We start from the raw sequence: 18,994 nt of genomic DNA, 5'->3' as shown, positions 1-18,994 counted from the left end.
ACAATCACTTTTGAGAACACTGATATACTGATATAAATTGAAGTATCTTATAATACCAATTTTATTTCTTTTTGTAAATGATTTGCTTATCAAATAAAACACTTAAAACAAAATCACTGTTTTAATATTTGATGAGGATACATAGCAAGGACAACAGTTTGATTTCTAAGGCATGAGAAACAAGTATTGTTTTGTAACAGTAAATAATATAATACATAATTTCATACCCTCCAGGATTAGAAATAAATCTAAAAACATTCAATTTCTTTTATTAGTACATTAATAAAATTCCATGTTTCCTTGTTTTCTAAGGGCTATCCCATTGAAATAAATGTTGGAGTAATGGAAGTTTTAATTTTGGATATTGGTCATCCATTAGTTATGGTCATGTATGCTAAATTACCAAACGGGGGATTTTGGAAATTAATTCCTCTCCTCTTACATTTACTTAAAAGTCCAAATGTGCAACTGTAGGCTACTAATCACTTATCATACACAAATGTAGGTCTTGAAGTAGATATTAAATTTAAGTGTTTTTGAAATCATAAAGGAAAAAAAATCCTTTCAAAAGTCTCCCTTGCTTATAAAGCACCTATTATTTTTAAAGAAAAGTATATTTTCCATGAGTTTCTTATCACATGGCAGTGTGAAACTATTTGAAATTTATGCCGTGTTTAAAAAGGCATTATTTTACATCCATCATTAACAGTACAATTGACTTTACAAACCTTGCAGAAATATGCCAATCCAATATCTTTCTGAAGATAGTTATCATACTGTCATCATCAAATTCATTTATAGTTATAGTATTGAAATGTCCCAGGAAGCGAGGAGTTACTACATTTCTACCACCACCAGGTGGCCCCATAGCAGCCATCAGTTGGATGTCAATCAATTTAATGGGCGTGACCTCTTTAAGGTCATACCATGTCCAATGATCCAGCCACTGTCTCAGTAATTCAACTGGAGGCTGGGCTCCATAGGTTTCCCTCATTGGCATGTTAAGATCATCAACAAACACAATCTGCAACAATATCATAGTAATGCTTGATCCATTTATTACATTACATAGTTAAAACAAGTCTATAGCACAAAAAATAAGGCGTTGGTTCAGCAGCTCTTTATTTATAGTTAAAATAAGTGCATAGTATATCTTGATGTATAATTGTACTTCAAGCTTATGAGTTTATTTGAAATTATTTCAGTTCACTTGTTTGTCAACTGGACAAAGCATTATTTACATGCTCTTCTTAATAAAAAACACACCGGGATTTATTTTTGTTGTCTACTCTTGATATTAGTTCAATGATTTAATTAGCTACTGATGACTACTGCTACTCTTTTAATAGGTAGTAATTTACTACACTGATTACTTGAAAAATTGTAATCAATTACAGCTGATTAACGATTACAATTACAATTACCACAAGTATGGTAGTAAATAAAGGTAACATTGATGTTACAGTCCACCTACCTTGTACACACTCATATACATATGATGTTATGATCATTAACAGTTATACTTACAGATTTCTTTCCCATAGGAGGTCCATAAACCCCTTTTCTCCTCTTATCTAGTTTGGACATGATAATATTCTGTGTCTGGTTGGCTGATGTCTGAGCAGAGAAGTTGACAACATTGGGCTTGTATCTTTCTTTGTCAAGTTTATTCAGCAAGAAATCCTACAATGACAATGAGAAATATAATAAAGAACTTCAACCAATAATAATATCCAAATATAAATTGCATTGAATCTTATAAATTAAGCTTAATTCCCTGTTGTATAAAGACAGAACATCTTAATAAATAAATAACAATATTTTTTCCCCTTCTTTTTCTGTAGTTGACACTAGCAATATAGATATCAAATTAAAATTCCTGTCACAACTTTCCCATCAGCTTTTGGGCCTTACCACAACTCCAAACCAAACATGAATTAATGGGGACAAACCAGGGAACCAGTCTTGTTTAATCTGCATTACTTACTGTGATGTAAACACTCTTTCCAGTACCAGTTGGCCCAACAAACAGACATGGTTTCTGATGGTGCACCAACATACTCATAAGTACTTCATATCGTACTGTGTCTACTGTTGGTACGATAATCTCATTGAAGGTTATGTCCTTTGGAATTGGTGGACTGTCCTTAATTGTTTCACTCCATGCAACCCATTTTCCAGCTCCCTGTAAAATGTTAAATGCAATTTTAAAGTACTTATAATTTTCGAGACTATACAGTTTTAAGTTATTTTGCAAGTGTATGCAAAAAGTTTCATCGTTCAATTTAAATAAGTTGTGCTATAAATTTGACTTTTATAAGTAGTAAAACTGTCATCTGGGGCAAACAAAACTAAAATTTCAGGATATTAATTTATTTAAAGTACTTATCAATATATCACTCCTCTTTCAGTGAGATACAAAATAATGAAATAAAATATATTTTCTAAATTTTGCTGAATTCATTGTAAAAAAAAGCTTTTACTTCAAGTTTCATAAAATTCTGTGAAGAATTGACAACAAAACTGTAACTGATTTCTAAAAAAACTTCAACCTATGATTAAAAGATCTTAAATGTAAATTGCAAAGAAAACTAATTCCATTTATCAGTAAAATAAGTAAACACAATAATGTATGATTGCTATGGCTCCCTTTTTTCGTTACAGGCAAAACAAAAAACAAATGTGCAAAAGTTCCTTTTTTTTTTTAACTTGGAAGCCTGAAATAGCCCACTATAATTTCACAACTATATGATAATACTTACATCTTTTACAAATCTGTAATCATATATTTTGCCTTTAGGTGGGAATGGATTCAAATATGGTTTCATCGGTGGTTCTACTAGTTCAGCTAAACTCAGTTTTAATCTGGTGTCTTCTGACATACCTCCCTGCAAATCAAATCAATTAAAATGCTTTAAAACTTAAGATTAACAAAAATTTATATATCTTTGTTATAAATTATTTAATTCAATTGTGACAATAACAGATATTGATTTTTTAGCTAGATTTAAATCAATATTTCCTTTTTGAATATCCAATAAAAAAAGGTTTAAAAACATAAATAAAATACATGATGCCGTCTATTTTGAAACACATTATGATTTAACAAAGATAAAAGAATCTTATCCATTTTTATTCAAGTAGTGGTAGTCAAACATAATTTATTTTTTGTTTTTAATTTACTCTAGTAACAAATAAAATTTTCTTTAAAATGGATAACTTTCAGTTGTTGTTGAAAAAGAAATTAGTGTTATCTTTTTACTATATCTAGCATTAAAAGAAAAAGATGGCCTCGTACGTAATTTTCTTAGATTAATTATTTGACTATACTTACAGAGATGAGTTCTCTGAGGAGTTTGTCAAACCTAACTCTTCCATCATCAGAACAACTGGCACCAATAGACCATGTAAAACCAAAGAAGAAAATGCTCTGAAAATAAAAACACAAATTAGGAATCATGCAATGAAAGGAAAAAATATTAATGAATACAAAAAATCAGGTGCACTTTATATATTTTTATATTTCCTCTTCTTTGACGAAGAATTAATAGCTGCTAACAACAGAGTTAACTCTCCATTTATGCAAAAAGGAATTTTTCTGTTCTGTTTTCGCAATTTAGTGACCAAAATGTATTTAAGGCAATTTTGAGAACCACTTCTAAACAAATGAACAGATAAATTAACCTTTAGCTTTCTTTATCCTTGACTGACTGAATTGACATTGGTAACAATTAAAACATTTTACAAACCTCTAGCCATGACATAATCTCTCTCTCCTCCATCTGAGCAATCTTTGTCTCATCCTGGAATTCATCCATCAAACAATCCATTAGATTCATCAATCCTTTCACCATAGATGTGTCTGTGGTGGGGGATAATTCCTGCAAGAAATGGGACAATTCTAACATGTAATTCTGTATTTGTTTCAACAATAGAATACTAATATACTATCATTATTAGATGGTTAGTTGAGAAAAGACCAAAATCCCAAGACGTTTATAATTTATATATAGATAGTAGATAATAGTTATAATAGATTTATAAAAAGTATTTAGTCAAATTCAATTCAATTTTCATCTCTAATATGTTGACTTTTTAAACACAAAGAAGCTACCAACTGTTTAAAATTGATATACACATTTTTTTAGTAGGAACATTCTTTTCCCTTCCTACTTGCATGTCAACAAAGGAGTAGGTTCAGTAAGACCCTTTTTTGGCCCCAAAATATAGCAGTTTTACAAAATTGTGAAAATGTAATCTTTAAGCTATTTACTGGAAAGTAGAATGCTGCTGCTACATAAATATGGGCTGTTTTTGACAATACAATGCACATATATCGGGTACTAGCATCATTAAGTCATGCTAAATTACTGAAATCTTCACAATTTTAGCATTTTAGTTAAATTTTAGACGGTTTCCGTCTTAAATGAAAGTGATTGCATTCGTGTTCATTCATAATATTGAAATGCAAGTTGTATTTGATGATAATACATAACATATATAAAGGTTGAGGATGAACACAGATGCGGCCACTTTCATTTTTCACAAAAAAACATCTATAAAGTGACGTTTTTTGGCATATTTGATAGATTTTTCATATTTAAGCTTGAATCTGGGCTTTTTTAATGACTAAATCAGTTAAAATCTTTCACATAAACTAATTGAAGCAATTGAAATAGACACTTAAGTGTTTAAAAAGTGTGCAAAATCTTTCGTTAGATGAACTTGAAATTTGAGGCCAAATTCGGCCCTTACCGGACCTACTCCTTTCTTTTTACCTACATGCTCAGGGACATTTTAGATTATAATTCATGCAAAGCATCGTGACCTAGTTTTCCAAGTTGAACATTCAGCTTATCTATTTTACTGAGTTAACTAGCTAAGAATCCAGCATACCTTAATACCACCTTTCCTGACAAGTTGAAGTCCAGCATCAACAAATCTTTCAAACATATCATTGACAGTTGATCTGTGCATTTCTGACAAGGACTTTGGAAAATCATTGAGCCATGATTTTACAATAGGACGCCACCCCAAAGTCTGAGGTTCCATGTAAATCATACCACACCTAGATACAGTGGCTGGGGAGGCCACCTCTAAGTCCATTGGTTCAAACATCAAGTTAGTTGTTGGAGCTAGCTGAATAATTTCACCACTCATCAAACATAGCTTTTTATTATCATCTAACACAGTGTTCATGTTCTCAATCCAGATAGCATCAACTGGGCCGTCAAAGATCAACCATTTACGATCTGGTGTCTGTCAGAAATATCATAAAAATATATTAGGGTTTTTACAACACATCTTGAATCAATTTGTATTTAATCACATAAAGTTTTAGCAATAAACAATTATTTCTGACCAATATGTTACATAATCTTTACTGATGTAATTTTCAACCAGTATATTCCTCAATCTTACTAAAAATTAATAAATTATTTTTTTAAATGATTTTGCATCATGCAAGTACTTTAATTAGGTCTTATCTTGAAAACACCTTTGTAAGTAATAAAATCCATCATTAGATCAAATAACAGAATTGATTTATAGAAGATCAATACAGAGAAAGAACTTTTGCAAGTTCATGTATGTAATAAAAAGTGAAATTCAATTGTCCTTCTTAAAATAATATGACCAACTTACAGTGGATGAAGCAAAAGCTCTGTAGGATACAGCCAAGACACCATCTGACCACTCATGGGAAACTGGATCAAAGGCACCATACAACTGACCCATGGAAATAGCCTTGGGATTAATGACAGTGATCTGTACTTTGTTTTCTTCCATCAAACCCTGAAACATTCAGTACAATGATAACATCAATTTAATTAGAGAAAAAACTTTGAAACTTTACCAGTATTTTCCAACAATCTATTCAGAATATTGCTGGTGAATTTATTTATTTTTTAACATGCTCAAATAATCACCAAGGCACAAAATTCTGTTCACAATAACTGAAGTTTATGAGTTGCAAATTTGGATAGTTACAAAGTAGATAAAGCTGAATTGTTGATTTTATTTGGATAGTTACAAAGTAGATAAAGCTGAAATGTTGATTTTAATTGGATAGTTACAAAGTAGATAAAGCTGAAATGTTGATTTTAATTGGATAGTTACAAAGTAGATAAAGCTGAATTGTTGATTTTAATTTGGATAGTTACAAAGTAGATAAAGCTGAATTGTTGATTTTAATTGGATAGTTACAAAGTAGATAAAGCTGAAATGTTGATTTTAATTGGATAGTTACAAAGTAGATAAAGCTGAATTGTTGATTTTAATTGGATAGTTACAAAGTAGATAAAGCTGAAATGTTGATTTTAATTGGATAGTTACAAAGTAGATAAAGCTGAATTGTTGATTTTAATTGGATAGTTACAAAGTAGATAAAGCTGAATTGTTGATTTTAATTGGATAGTTACAAAGTAGATAAAGCTGAAATGTTGATTTTAATTGGATAGTTACAAAGTAGATAAAGCTGAATTGTTGATTTTAATTGGATAGTTACAAAGTAGATAAAGCTGAATTGTTGATTTTATTTGGATAGTTACAAAGTAGATAAAGCTGAAATGTTGATTTTAATTGTTTTTTATTCCTCTATTGTCTTTTCAACTTATGTTAAGATTTTGTTCTACTTATGTTAAGATTTTGTTCTATATACTTAAAATATTTTCCAGTATAATTTTTCTTCCAGCCTACTTACTGCATCATGGATATCTCCTAAAGCCAGAGCCAAAGTTTTGTATGCTGCACTTTTACCACCAAACGGTTCACCAACTATCATAAAACCGTGACGAACAATCATCATCTCATAAACCTATAAATACAACAAATAATATAAAACATATGATAAAATAAATTTTGAGATGGGCCAACAAAAATTTCCTTCCCCTCACTAATCTGATTATATTTTTCACAAGCAGCGGGTAAAAAATCAATAAACAAATCCTTTATGGTAAAAAATCTCTTAAAAAGTATATCTCTATAAAATCAAAAATATAAATACTTGGAAATGAATATTGGCAGACTTAAAGACAATCATATTCAATATCTGGGAGAGTTTCTTGTCAAAGTTATAAGATTTCTACACACAAGCACAAGGAGAACATAATACCAACCTGTTGGATCTTCTCTAAGAAGAAAGGTACACATTGTAGATTTTTCTTATCACAGTTGTTCCTGATATGCTCATTCAATATCTTGTAATCTGGTTCTGGCAGTTTGACTCCAGGGAACAAGTCAGATGTAATACCATGGAAAAGGGGTAAGTCATGGTTCAAGAACTTGGGTAAGTTGACATCAATGATGGATCTTAACAACAGAATGTTCTCATCTTCATCAGGATATTTCAGCTGAAATTTAAAAAGTGTGTAAATTTTATGAATATTGAATATTATTAAAAAACAAAACAATCACATTCAAAACATGTGTAACTATTTGTTTTTTCTGGTGAGAAACATGAACAAATGTGCCTGTCCCAAGTCAGAAGCATGTAGTTCAGTGGTTTTCGTTGGTTCATGTTTATGTTTATATTGCTTTTCGTAAATTGTTATGTTGTAAATTTACCCGTTAGTTTTCTCAAATTATTTCATGTTTTTCAAGTCAGAGCCTTTCATACCTGACTATATGGTATAGATTATTCTTATTGTTGAAGGCAGTACGGATGCCTATGATTGCTTACAACCACTTCATTTTAACTTGATTTAAAGTTGTCACATTTGCTATTATACTACATCTCCTTATTTTTATAAGTATTCCACAAAATCTGCAAGAATCAAATTGACAGGTAACTATTAGTATTTAATGTGAAGATAAGGTAGACAGCTTGAGATATTGCAATAAGTAATTCCTACCTTTTGATTAGCAGCAGCAGTAAGCACAGATGTGAAGATAAGGTAGACAGCTTGAGATATTGCAATAAGTGATTCATACCTTTAGATTAGCAGCAGCAGTAAGCACAGATTTGACAGCTCTCATTCCATAATCGTAGTGATGCTGTGATGATAACTGTTCTGAGCACAGTCTGTAGACAGCTACGATCTTTACAGACAGAGGTCTGGCTTGTACAAAACCACAAGAATACAAGGAAATCTCAGCAATCAGGGCATAATCTGGTACCATCATAGCAACAGTTCTGAACAAAGCTTTCAAATTGTCAGGAAGTTCAGATCGTCCAGCGTAACCTGGGTTCATTGTAATGAAGACAGAACATGTGGGATCCAGTTTTATTTCTGTACCTTCAAAGAGGAGAGTGGTCTGTCCAGCTACAATACCTCTCTGGATAGTCAAAATCTGTTGAGCGACCACAGACAACACTTCTAAATCAATTCTGTTGAACTCATCAAAGCATGACCAAGCACCACAAGATGCCAAACCCTAAAGACAAAACAATATAGTATTTAGTAGAATAATTTGACCATGAATCCTTTATCCTGTGCAAGGATAACTCAGCTTTTGTATGGTAAGATTTTAATACTTTTTAAATGGTTTATCTCTGTACCTATAACATGGCAATGAATAATACAAGATTTAAATATTGTTGTTTTGCAAATGTCACTAGGTCAACCAGTGCAAAATTTAAGTAAATCCAATGAAATTGAAGTATTATGTTTATCACTTAAAATACAAAGGTCATTTACCATTGGTAACTTTAAACCATTCTCTAAATAAAAAAAAAATACATTAAAAATAGTACTTGGTTGATGATTTCCTTTCAAGAATTTTTATTCACTGAATGTAAACAGTAAAGAAAGTCTCACACCTCTAAGAAGTGGAAAAGACAACAAAAAAATAACAAACCAAAAATCTCATTCACAGCCTACCTTGAAGAATTTTCCCAAAGCAATGAAATCGAGACCATCAGAACAGTTAAACACAACACACTGTTTGGCTACAGCTTTGGCCAAATCTTTTGTTGTTTCTGTTTTACCAGTACCAGCAGGTCCTTCTGGGGCACCTCCTAAATGGAGATGTAAAGCTCCAAATAGGGTTCTAAAAGGGAAAAAAGATTATAATGAGAAATTAAATATACATGATAAAAAAAACAAAATATATATTATATGTAAGTAAAATATGATAATAATCTTCATCACTGAAATACTAATCAAATTAGGTAAATTATTTTCTAAACAAGGGATTACCATTTTACAACATAAGCCATTGTATAAATTTTCTTTACATTGTCACAATAAAAAACAAAACAAAAAGCAAAGGAAATATTCTTATATCACCTTGCACTTGTCTTGAAGTTATATGACTTGTTGTCAATATTCTATATTCAAGTCATTTGCATACACTTTTATTTTTTATAATGGTATAAAGTAAATAAGTAAGTAAATTGTTTATTAAAGTGACTTGTATATACCTGTAACATCTATCTGTCAATGGAGTGATGACAAGACGTCCAGTGTTTCCGAGGTATTCATACCCATAATTAAGTTGGGAGTTGATCATCCTAGTCACCATTTTCTTGTCTTCCCAATAATATCTCAGCTGACTTAGCCAAGCAAAGTCCATATCACTGCTGATTTTTTGTTCCACCAATATGGCCAACACATCTCTGGCGTGGACATCCAATACAATCAAAGCTTGTAATGTGACTCGGTTCTGTTTGGACAACTGACCTCGTACCATTGCTACAATGTTATTGATCTGCTCATTACTGATTGCAAGATACCCAGCAAGTGCATCACCACCCTTTTGCATAGCAGCATGAATGTAGTCTGTCCAGTATTTGGCCGTCACAGCGAGTACAGCTTGTCCTGGCCAGGTCTTGACCCAGTCTTCTCTTATCTCTTTGACATAGGCATCAACTGCTTCTTCCGTTACCTAAAATAATAGTTTTAAATAAAAAAATGTAAAATAAAGTGTTCTTAGTGGTGCCAATTTTCATGGTTTAGTATCTAACATTCCTACAGATAGAATTTATGGTTTTTCACCTTTAAAAATAAATCTTTGGGAAACTGTTGTTAGAAAGAATAACCGTATAGCAGGTTATTTTTGCGGGTGTAAAAATATCGTGATTTTCATTGAATAAAATATTCGAAATATTTTGGCGGTTATTATTTTGGTGGATTCAAAACTTTTATCAATACCTTTGAATGTACACTTTAAAACTTTTAAATACGGTTTCTTTTCATCATTTTTCATATTTTATTTCAACTGACTGTTACATTTAAGTGCACATTAACATATTACCTTTTGTAGAGATTTGATCATGTCTGACTCCAGTTCTAGCAACCACTTTTCTACTTGACCTCTAGCCTTTGATGTTGAGATGGTGTCACTCAAGAGGACAACTTCACCTTCACTACTCTTCATGTGGGTTATATCTAAAGTGTCTGTGAACTCCAGGCTATTAATACCTTCAAAGCATTTCTTCAAATGAGGCTGTACTCTAGAAATAAAAGGAGAAGACATTATTCCTCTTGCATTTCTGAACATACAAGGAAAGGCTGTGAAAACTTTTAAAAAGGTCAAGGATGAACAATGTTTGCAACATGGGTCAAAGGTTAATATTAAGGTCTCAAATAAATGCAAAATTAATTTACCTAAACTAATCACAAGTATAAATTGCTGATATAAAGAATGAAATAGCAGATGATTATTTTGTGCATATAAGTATTTTTTGTTATCCCAATGATAAGTTAGTCTGGATGATTGTTTATTTAAATATTACCTCTTGGGATCTTTGGTTTCTGACAGAATTTCCAACAACTCATCATTAGACAAGAAGAAAAATCTTGGGAAGTACAGTCGTTTCTTCTCCAAATAGTCATTCAAACCCTGAAATATAGTCAACATTACAGATCTGAGTCTTTCTCAAAAATTCCTTACAAAATCGCATTAAAAACCGCCAATTAATCTAAAGTAAAATTGTCATGTTCAACAACCTACATCCAACACTGTTGTTTCAAGATATATAATCACTTTACCATTTTATATAAAGGCTTTCATCTGAAAAAGTCTTACTTTTCAAAATCTTTTAGCTGTTGAACTAAAACCAAATTGTTATTATATCAATTACCTTTTGAATGAGCTCAAGTAACTCATTGGATTTCTTCAACCCATCCAGTAATTTATCGATTTCAATGACTGCTAGTACATGTTTATCTAGATTGACTTTCTTCATGATTTCTCTCCAGTTTTTGTCGACAGTTGTGAATCTCCTTCCTTCCTCAGGCATCTGTGCCATGATGTCGGGAGAGCTGAAGATGGGTTCCAGGTATAACCAGGTGGCTTGTACCTTCAACCATTCATCCAGAACATCTTGTAACAGGATCAGCTTGGACTCCCATTCTCTGAAGAAAAAAATATGACAATGAATTTGATAGTCTGTTAATTGTTTTCAAGCTTTAACTGATTGTTATTATAAATAGATGATGGATGATAGTAAAGTTTAGAGGTAAATTTAATACTTGAAAAGAAGGAGAACATGAATATCAACTGTGTTTTGTATGAGACTGACAAGCTCAGTCAATTTGTGAATGTGCTAGTTCAAAAGGTAACAGTTCCCAAGAGCCATCCTTCCATGATACATTATTCTGACTTTGAGTATACCAGTCTTTTCGTTCTTTTTTTACATAAATAAGGCCGTTAGTTTTCTCGTTTGAATTGTTTTACATTGTCTTATCGGGGCCTTTTATAGCTGACTATGCGATATGGGCTTTGCTCATTGTTGAAGGCTGTACGGTGACCTATAGTTGTTAATGTCTGTGTCATTTTGGTCTTTTGTGGATAGTTGTCTCATTGGCAATAATACCACATCTTCTTTTTTATATTTGCTATTACACCATAATGCTTGTTATTATAGAGACACGAGTCATGTACACTTATGTTGCAGTCTTCAAAAGTTTTCATTTCTATCATAACTACAGGTAAAACTGTATCCTAATACTTACTTAATTTCATCTTCAAATGGTTTGATGAAGGGAGAACCTCTCATGGTCTGTGTTTTGACAATGTGGTCATCAAGTAACAACTGAATATCATCCACAGATGACAGGATGTTGGTTCCTGTGTCACGGTATGGGATAGTAATCAACTCCATCTACCAAAACAGGGAAGTATTATAAATAAAATGAACATCTGATAAAAACAAACTTGATTAGTTTTAAGAGGATACAGATTATTTTTAATCCTGCATGCTCTTTGCAATTTGGAAATAGAAACCAAATTATTACAAAATCAATGAACTAGCTGATAGTCCTAGCAACATTTCAGAATAGTAGAGAAATTAAACATGCTTTGTTTTTTTGTCCCCTAGACTAAAATGCAAAATTTGAACAATGATCATCTTTGATGGACATACAAAGAATCAATAATATGTCAATGGTCATAAATGTGATAGAACTGTTGTAAAGGGAGATTATTGATGTTGAAAGGAGAGGTAATTTGTATTGAGAGGAAGGTTATCAATGTTTAATTACTTACAGGTGCCCATTCTTCTTTCATCTTTTTCATGGCCTTCTCCAATGAGAATTCCTTACTGGCTGCCTCACTGATGGACTCAAACTTGGGAATAAACTGGTCCAGACCCATCTCAACAAACTTCTTCAGGTTATATGTCTCATCAGGACGTAATGGTGGGTCTATGTTACAGATCTCAGAGATCTGGTCCCAATGACGATCTCTTATACCAGGGTTGAATAAGGTCTGGATAAGTGGCATGTTTTCTCTGAACTCTTCAACTGTAGATTTAACCTATAAAATGAGAGATATTAAAATAAGTAACTTGTGACCTGGATTTGTTTTGGTTTCAGCAATTTATGACTATTGAACAGCGATATACTACTGCCTTTATTACAATTCATAAATAAGTATACAAAATTTTAAATGTTTTCTGCAAGCTAAAATTGTAAATAAATTTCTCCTTTACTTCAAGCGTTCAAGTTTTATAATTATGAATGACAGTTACACAAGTTAACACCAATTGCATGGATAAATAGATATCAGGGAGCATAACTCATCATTTGAATTGCATAATGGGAAGTGTCCATATTATTCTTACCTTTCCTGCCATTTTCTTGGCTTGTGGGATAGAATCAAACTGTTTCTCTAGTTTATACAGAGCTCTCCAGTAATTTCCAACCTCATTCTCAACATCATCAGGGTCAACTCCAACCATTGGACCATTCATCCAGTCACTTAACAAAAACAAAATAACAAATTATTATTGTATCATCATAAAATATGTAACATACACAAAAATCTTACATTTTTTCTTTGCCTATCTCTACTCTGGAGTCTTTAATTCAATAACTATCTGCTATAGATTTTTGCTATTGTTTTTTAGTTTGTTGTTTTGAGCATAATTTAAGATCATTGGTATATTCTTTAGCAATATTTTTAAATCTATTATTGAGATGCCTTCCAAAGCTAACTATTAGTGAATTATAGTTATATGTATGGGTTTTCCCAACTTATAGAAGGCTGTACAATTACCTTTACCTGTCTCTGATAGATTGTTGTCTCATCAGCATTCATACCACATCTTCTTATTTCAATATATATGTTTTGAGGTACTGTAGATGTTAACTTACTTGTGCTTATTCTGGAACTCTACAGTCATTTCATACAAACTGAGGTATGGTTTCAGTGTATTTAGGATCGTCTGTCGCTGGGGATACTGTGTAGTATTCCAACCGAATGCTTCTTCTTCAAGGTTGAAGGCTTCAATCTAAATATTACAAATTAAATTTGAAAAAAATATACATGAGTTATAAAATCATGACTCAAAATGTACAAAAAAAAATAATATCAAAATGGGAAAATGCTTATATCTTTTGTTGCTCTTGTAGACCATGACAGAAATCATCACATGTCCAAAAAAAAATTATAATAAAATTTACTTTTAAAACTTTTTTGAGTCCCAACTTATAATAAAATATTAACCCTTATTGGGATCGTAATATTACGGCCGTACCCAAAACACTGTTATTTGGCTCCAATGGTGCTCCATACATTTGGAGGTCAATGTTCAACTATTATATCGAAGTGAATGCATGTATCCTCAATCTTACACTATTAATTGCCATGTTTCTCAGTTTTAATGTTAATTTTGAGTTTAAATACGCTTTGAAAATTAAAATCAGACAAATCATTTTTTTTTTGGAGGGGTGGGCTTCCACACAAGATCTGACGCACGAAGTTATGAGGCCTTAAACCTTTACAAATAGTGTGAACAAGGGGCCATATAACTTCTGATCATAAATTGGGGCCATATAACTACTGATCATAAATTAACAACTATTCCTGGTTGCAGGTCCAGTTAATTTTTAAAAAATCTGAAAATTTCATTTAATTTGTGCAAATGACCTTCTGTAGTGTACCAAGATCAGATTCACTTCGACCTAAGAACTGTTGTGATTAATGTGTTCACTGGGGTCCACTCTGCATGCAGACTACAGTTGGATGCATTTAATGGCATCCCTGGGTTTTCCAGGTCAAGGAATGAAATAATGTCAAAATTTATGCATTTTGCACATGAGGACCAACTGTTTTATTTCTAAGGTTATGACTGTTTCAATAATCTGATAAGCTGATATAAGTTTACCTTTTCTGCAGCTGCTTGAAGTTTGCCATCTAAGTTCTGGGATTTCTTCAAGTATTTATTGATCTCATTGAGATCACCATATGTAGAGAATTCTTCCACCTGTTTCAGGTAACTGTCCAGCTCCTCCTGGAATCTCTCTCTTCTCACCTGGCAAAAGTAAATGAAATATTAAATCAAAAGTTTTGGTTTGATACAGCAAAACATTTACATAGAAAATTATAACATGATAGAGATGACTAAACTGTCAAATATTTAGGAACAAAATAAAAGGTCTTAAAAACTCCACAATTATATGATATTCCTGGGAGTTAAAAATTTGATTAAATTTATAAAAGTTCACGTGTCAAAGATACCACACCATTCTTTAACTTTGTAATCCAAACTTTAAATAATTTAATTTTGGATGTAACGTGTCTTCTGATTGGCTGACGTTATTTTGTTATGAGCCCATCGACATAATTTAGTCATGTTACCGTGACATCATCAACGTTTTTTCATGGTTTTCTACGGTTTAAAATGGAATTTAGAATTAAATTATAAGAAATGACTGTAATATTTTTTCTGTCTATTTTCGAAATAACATAAAAAATGTGGTGCACACTGTTAAATAACCTGTTACACGCGTTATTCAGTGTGCACCAAATTTTTAATGTTATTTCTTCATAGACAGAAAAAATATTACAGTCATTCCTTAAATAAAAAAAGGGCTTATAAAGGAAAACAATCTCCAATTCAAATATGTTTGAATGTGTTTATTATCTCAGTTTGAATGTGTTTATTATCTCAAACTAATCAATGACTCAACCTAATAAAATTGAGAATGGAATTGGGGAATATGTCAGAGACAAAAACCCAACCAGGAGCAGACAATAGCATATTGACCAATGTTAATTGAAATTATATAGTAAGTATAGATTCAGATAAATCTCTGATTAAAATAAGGAAACATAGAATTTGTGTTTTATATAATCTGAACATCCCCAGTCACATTTTTTGCATTGATAAAAATACCAAACTTTATTTTGATGTATTGCACTGAACTTAACAAGAAGAGCATTAAGGATAAGTTACATACCTTGAGAGAATCTTCATATTGATTTCTCTTCTCAGCGACTATCACTTTATGTTCATTAAACACGGCAGGCATTCTCTGGTGCCAGATAAACACACCAGCATTCAATTTCAGATCGGCAGACTGAAATGTGGTATGATCAAACAAGAATGTTAGACGGTCCTTTGACTCCACTAATTTCTTCTCTAATTGGAAGATAATGTCTGATTCTACTTTTTCTATGTATTCTTTGAGTTCCATCAACTGCTCAGTGTTAGCTGGTGTTGTAAGGGCTTTCTGAGCAATCTCCTCATATTCTTTCTTCAATCTGAAAAAATTGGAGTAAATCAAAATAATAATTTAAATGAAATATAAAATAAAACTTCTACTTTAAATATGAAAGATTTTTAGAATTATGTAAAAATAATTCTTTAATTCAATAAAATAGGCGATTAAAAAATTGTAAACAAGTAGGTATTTACTCAATGTTATATTTTTTGTCCTTCAACTGTTTAGGTTATAATACATTCTTGGGTTTCAAATTGGGTTTTGAGCGTTCCTGATGAAGGTAAATTAAGAAAATCACTTCAAAAACCATGAAATTTATAAGTTTTTGGTTTTCATTTTTATGAACATGACCTAGTTGTTATCCTTACCTTTCATTGGCTTCTTTGTGGTCTGTCAGCATTTTAGACAGAAGTTTCTGACACAATGCTTCTGCTCTCTTCGTCAAGGTTCTGATCAACTCTTCACAGTTAACTTCAAACATACCCAGACGAACAATCTGTGTTATAAAATATCTCATTAAATATAATGCTTAGCAAATACAAATTTTGTAAAAACAGAAGTTAAAGGTTAAAGGTTATATATTGTACACTACAATCACAAGGTCAACACTTAAGGTTAACATTCAAAATGAAGTAATATTTCTTAACTGGTAAAAAAAAGTTTGAGAACAAATACTCATGTAGTTTTAAAGAAATTTATGATGAAAAAGCTCATTTCTGTAATTTACATAACATGTTTTAGTTAAAATATTTGTTGGTAATTTATTTCAAAACACCCTTTGGGTTTTACTTTCTCAAAATTTATAACCAGATAAAAATGTCTATGAATAATTAAGAGACTTAAGGAGGTAGACCTAGGTTAAGGGAAATAACTCTTAAAATCATCAGTACGTTTGTGTCAACCATTTTTTTAAATATATTCTAAGCTTCTATGTTACATAGATTATTTTCAATCTGTTTCAGGTAAATGCTTAAAATACATTGATGCACTTGACTTTTACAAACGTACTGATGATTTAAAGAGTTGTCTCCCTGAACCAAGGTCTACCCCCTTAAGCTAGCACCTATCTTTAATATAAATGGCTGAGAAAGGGTACTAAAAACAAAATTCAAAATGTTTTTCATTTCATATTCCTGTTGCTAGCATTGAAATGACCGGACTTGCATGCCATTTTTAAAGTTTGAGTATTAAATGAACAAAAACTTTATAGGACTTTTTAGAGGGTTAATAAAGTAATATTTTATATATCAATGTTAAATGTGATGAGAATAAAGTGCAGAAATAAAACAAGGGAAATAACCAACACCATTTTCTATACAAACTACAACATAAAGAGAAATCTTAAAATTGATTCTACAGGGCAACATTTTATTCTTTTAAAATTTCATGTAATACATAGATTACTTCATTGAAGCATAAATTGTAACAATCATACAATGTGTCAATCACAGTTCTAATCGAGACTTTCCATAAGATCAGTGATGAACTAGTGATTACTTTGCTTAAAAGTTTCAATCAAATTTATGATAATAATGATAGTGATTATGATCACATATATATCTGCTGTGATAAAATTTATACAAATATAAAAATCAAACATTTTATCATTGTAATGCATCCTTCTAAAAGCTTGTTGACTAATCATTCTCCTTTTGCATTTTCATGATAACTTTCAGCAAACAAAAGTACAATAATCTGCTAAATTTAGTCTAAGAAAAAACTAAACCATAAATGCACATCTATTTATAAAAGTCTGGTAATCCTTCGCATTTAAAACAATATTGGAAAACATATTTTCCTAATAATTACTAGTAACTGAAGAAATCACGAAGATTTGTGACAAAGTATTAGAAAATATGCTAAGCACTGTCTCAGATTTTTCAATTATATTTCAAACTGAAAATTTTGTATACAAGAATTATTTTAAGAAATACAAAATATAATGTAGTAAATCCTGACAAAGTAAATCTGAGAGAGGTCTTCTGCAATTTAAGAGAAAAGAAAATATATCTACAAAGACTTCTATTTTCAAACTCGTTGTGACATTTCATCACAGATTTTATACCTTTCTCATCCCTGTCTGTGTCGTAATGATAAAAGAATGTGAAGGTTAACATAAAAATAAGTGTAAAAAAAAATCTGAAATATATATATGCTAACCATTCATACAATATAAAATCTACATTTTGCTTCAACATACTTCCATAGGAGTGAGAGAATTCAAGATCTCTTGCATTTAACATTTAATTTAATGTAAAACATTATGATAATGTTTTCCACAATCAAATCTTTTATTTTGCTATTGTGTCTATTAAGGTAAAATTCAAATAACAGAAACACCTGAAGTAAATTCAACTATTAAATTTTATTGAAACATCCTCACTGATAAGTATGTTGTACAATTATATTCTCATTCTATACTATGATATATATGCGTCCTTCTAGTTAATGTGAGCAAGCTATTAAACATGCAAATATATTTCATAAACCAAACTGTTTTTTAATCAAATTATTAGTTTAGTATCATCTGTAGAAAGACAGTGACAAATTTCTACTAAAATATAAACAAGATGTCTCATGTGAACTCTTAGTAACCCGTCAAAATGAACCTTCAGTAACCTGTCTATAGCCTGTGTAATGTGATTCCTCAGTAGCCATTGTTTGATGTCATGACCCACAATTAAAATTCTTCACCTATCTAATCCCCATAAACTTAACGTTTTTCATATTTAATAATTCTTTAGTTTCAAAAAGAATTTCTTTTTTTCTGAAGTACCATTACACATATTTCTATTTAACCTTGAAATTTTTAACATAATTGGCATGCAACAAAGTAGTGTTGATCATCTTCTACAATGACTATAGTACATTCACAACTGCACAATACAGGTGAGACAAAGCCTTTCCAAAAAACACCTATAGTGATTTATACCAAATCCTCTATCTGGCAGATTTATAAAATTAAAATGTCAATTATATGCAGTTAATTAATATAAGATTATCCCCCTTACATTCATACAAGACTCACTTATAGGGTGATGTTTTTGACATTTGTTTATAATTTATTGAGAAAAACATCTGTTCTAAAACCCTTATATATGTGC

At 31.1% G+C, this 18,994-nt stretch overlaps 1 protein-coding gene across 3 annotated transcripts in view; it reads right to left on the bottom strand.

Moving 5' to 3' along the window:
* Positions 1–18,994, bottom strand: part of LOC143059633 (dynein axonemal heavy chain 7-like) — a 63,782-nt gene that overhangs the window by 33,216 nt on the left and 11,572 nt on the right. Inside the window, exons 14-38 of one of the 3 annotated variants that reach the window (XM_076233147.1) lie at positions 17,956–17,970; positions 16,259–16,386; positions 15,627–15,930; positions 14,552–14,698; positions 13,539–13,675; positions 13,007–13,142; positions 12,430–12,699; positions 11,898–12,046; positions 11,024–11,297; positions 10,676–10,782; positions 10,195–10,393; positions 9,362–9,825; positions 8,820–8,988; positions 7,930–8,373; positions 7,116–7,349; positions 6,701–6,814; positions 5,644–5,793; positions 4,897–5,259; positions 3,750–3,881; positions 3,335–3,430; positions 2,763–2,888; positions 1,988–2,185; positions 1,528–1,683; positions 729–1,024; positions 228–248 (exon numbers count right to left, since the gene is read on the bottom strand). In XM_076233147.1, the coding sequence (XP_076089262.1) occupies positions 228–248; positions 729–1,024; positions 1,528–1,683; positions 1,988–2,185; positions 2,763–2,888; positions 3,335–3,430; positions 3,750–3,881; positions 4,897–5,259; positions 5,644–5,793; positions 6,701–6,814; positions 7,116–7,349; positions 7,930–8,373; positions 8,820–8,988; positions 9,362–9,825; positions 10,195–10,393; positions 10,676–10,782; positions 11,024–11,297; positions 11,898–12,046; positions 12,430–12,699; positions 13,007–13,142; positions 13,539–13,675; positions 14,552–14,698; positions 15,627–15,930; positions 16,259–16,386; positions 17,956–17,970 (4,829 nt within the window). The remainder of the gene's footprint in view (positions 1–227; positions 249–728; positions 1,025–1,527; positions 1,684–1,987; positions 2,186–2,762; positions 2,889–3,334; positions 3,431–3,749; positions 3,882–4,896; positions 5,260–5,643; positions 5,794–6,700; positions 6,815–7,115; positions 7,350–7,929; positions 8,374–8,819; positions 8,989–9,361; positions 9,826–10,194; positions 10,394–10,675; positions 10,783–11,023; positions 11,298–11,897; positions 12,047–12,429; positions 12,700–13,006; positions 13,143–13,538; positions 13,676–14,551; positions 14,699–15,626; positions 15,931–16,258; positions 16,387–17,955; positions 17,971–18,994) is intronic. The other 2 variants (XM_076233148.1, XM_076233149.1) reach the window with 2 other exon arrangements.

This window comes from Mytilus galloprovincialis, chromosome 14 (assembly GCF_965363235.1).
Source record: "Mytilus galloprovincialis chromosome 14, xbMytGall1.hap1.1, whole genome shotgun sequence".
Classification (NCBI taxonomy): domain Eukaryota; kingdom Metazoa; phylum Mollusca; class Bivalvia; order Mytilida; family Mytilidae; genus Mytilus; species Mytilus galloprovincialis.
Note: the sequence above shows the minus strand (reverse complement) of the source record. Positions and strands in the feature narration are given on the sequence as shown.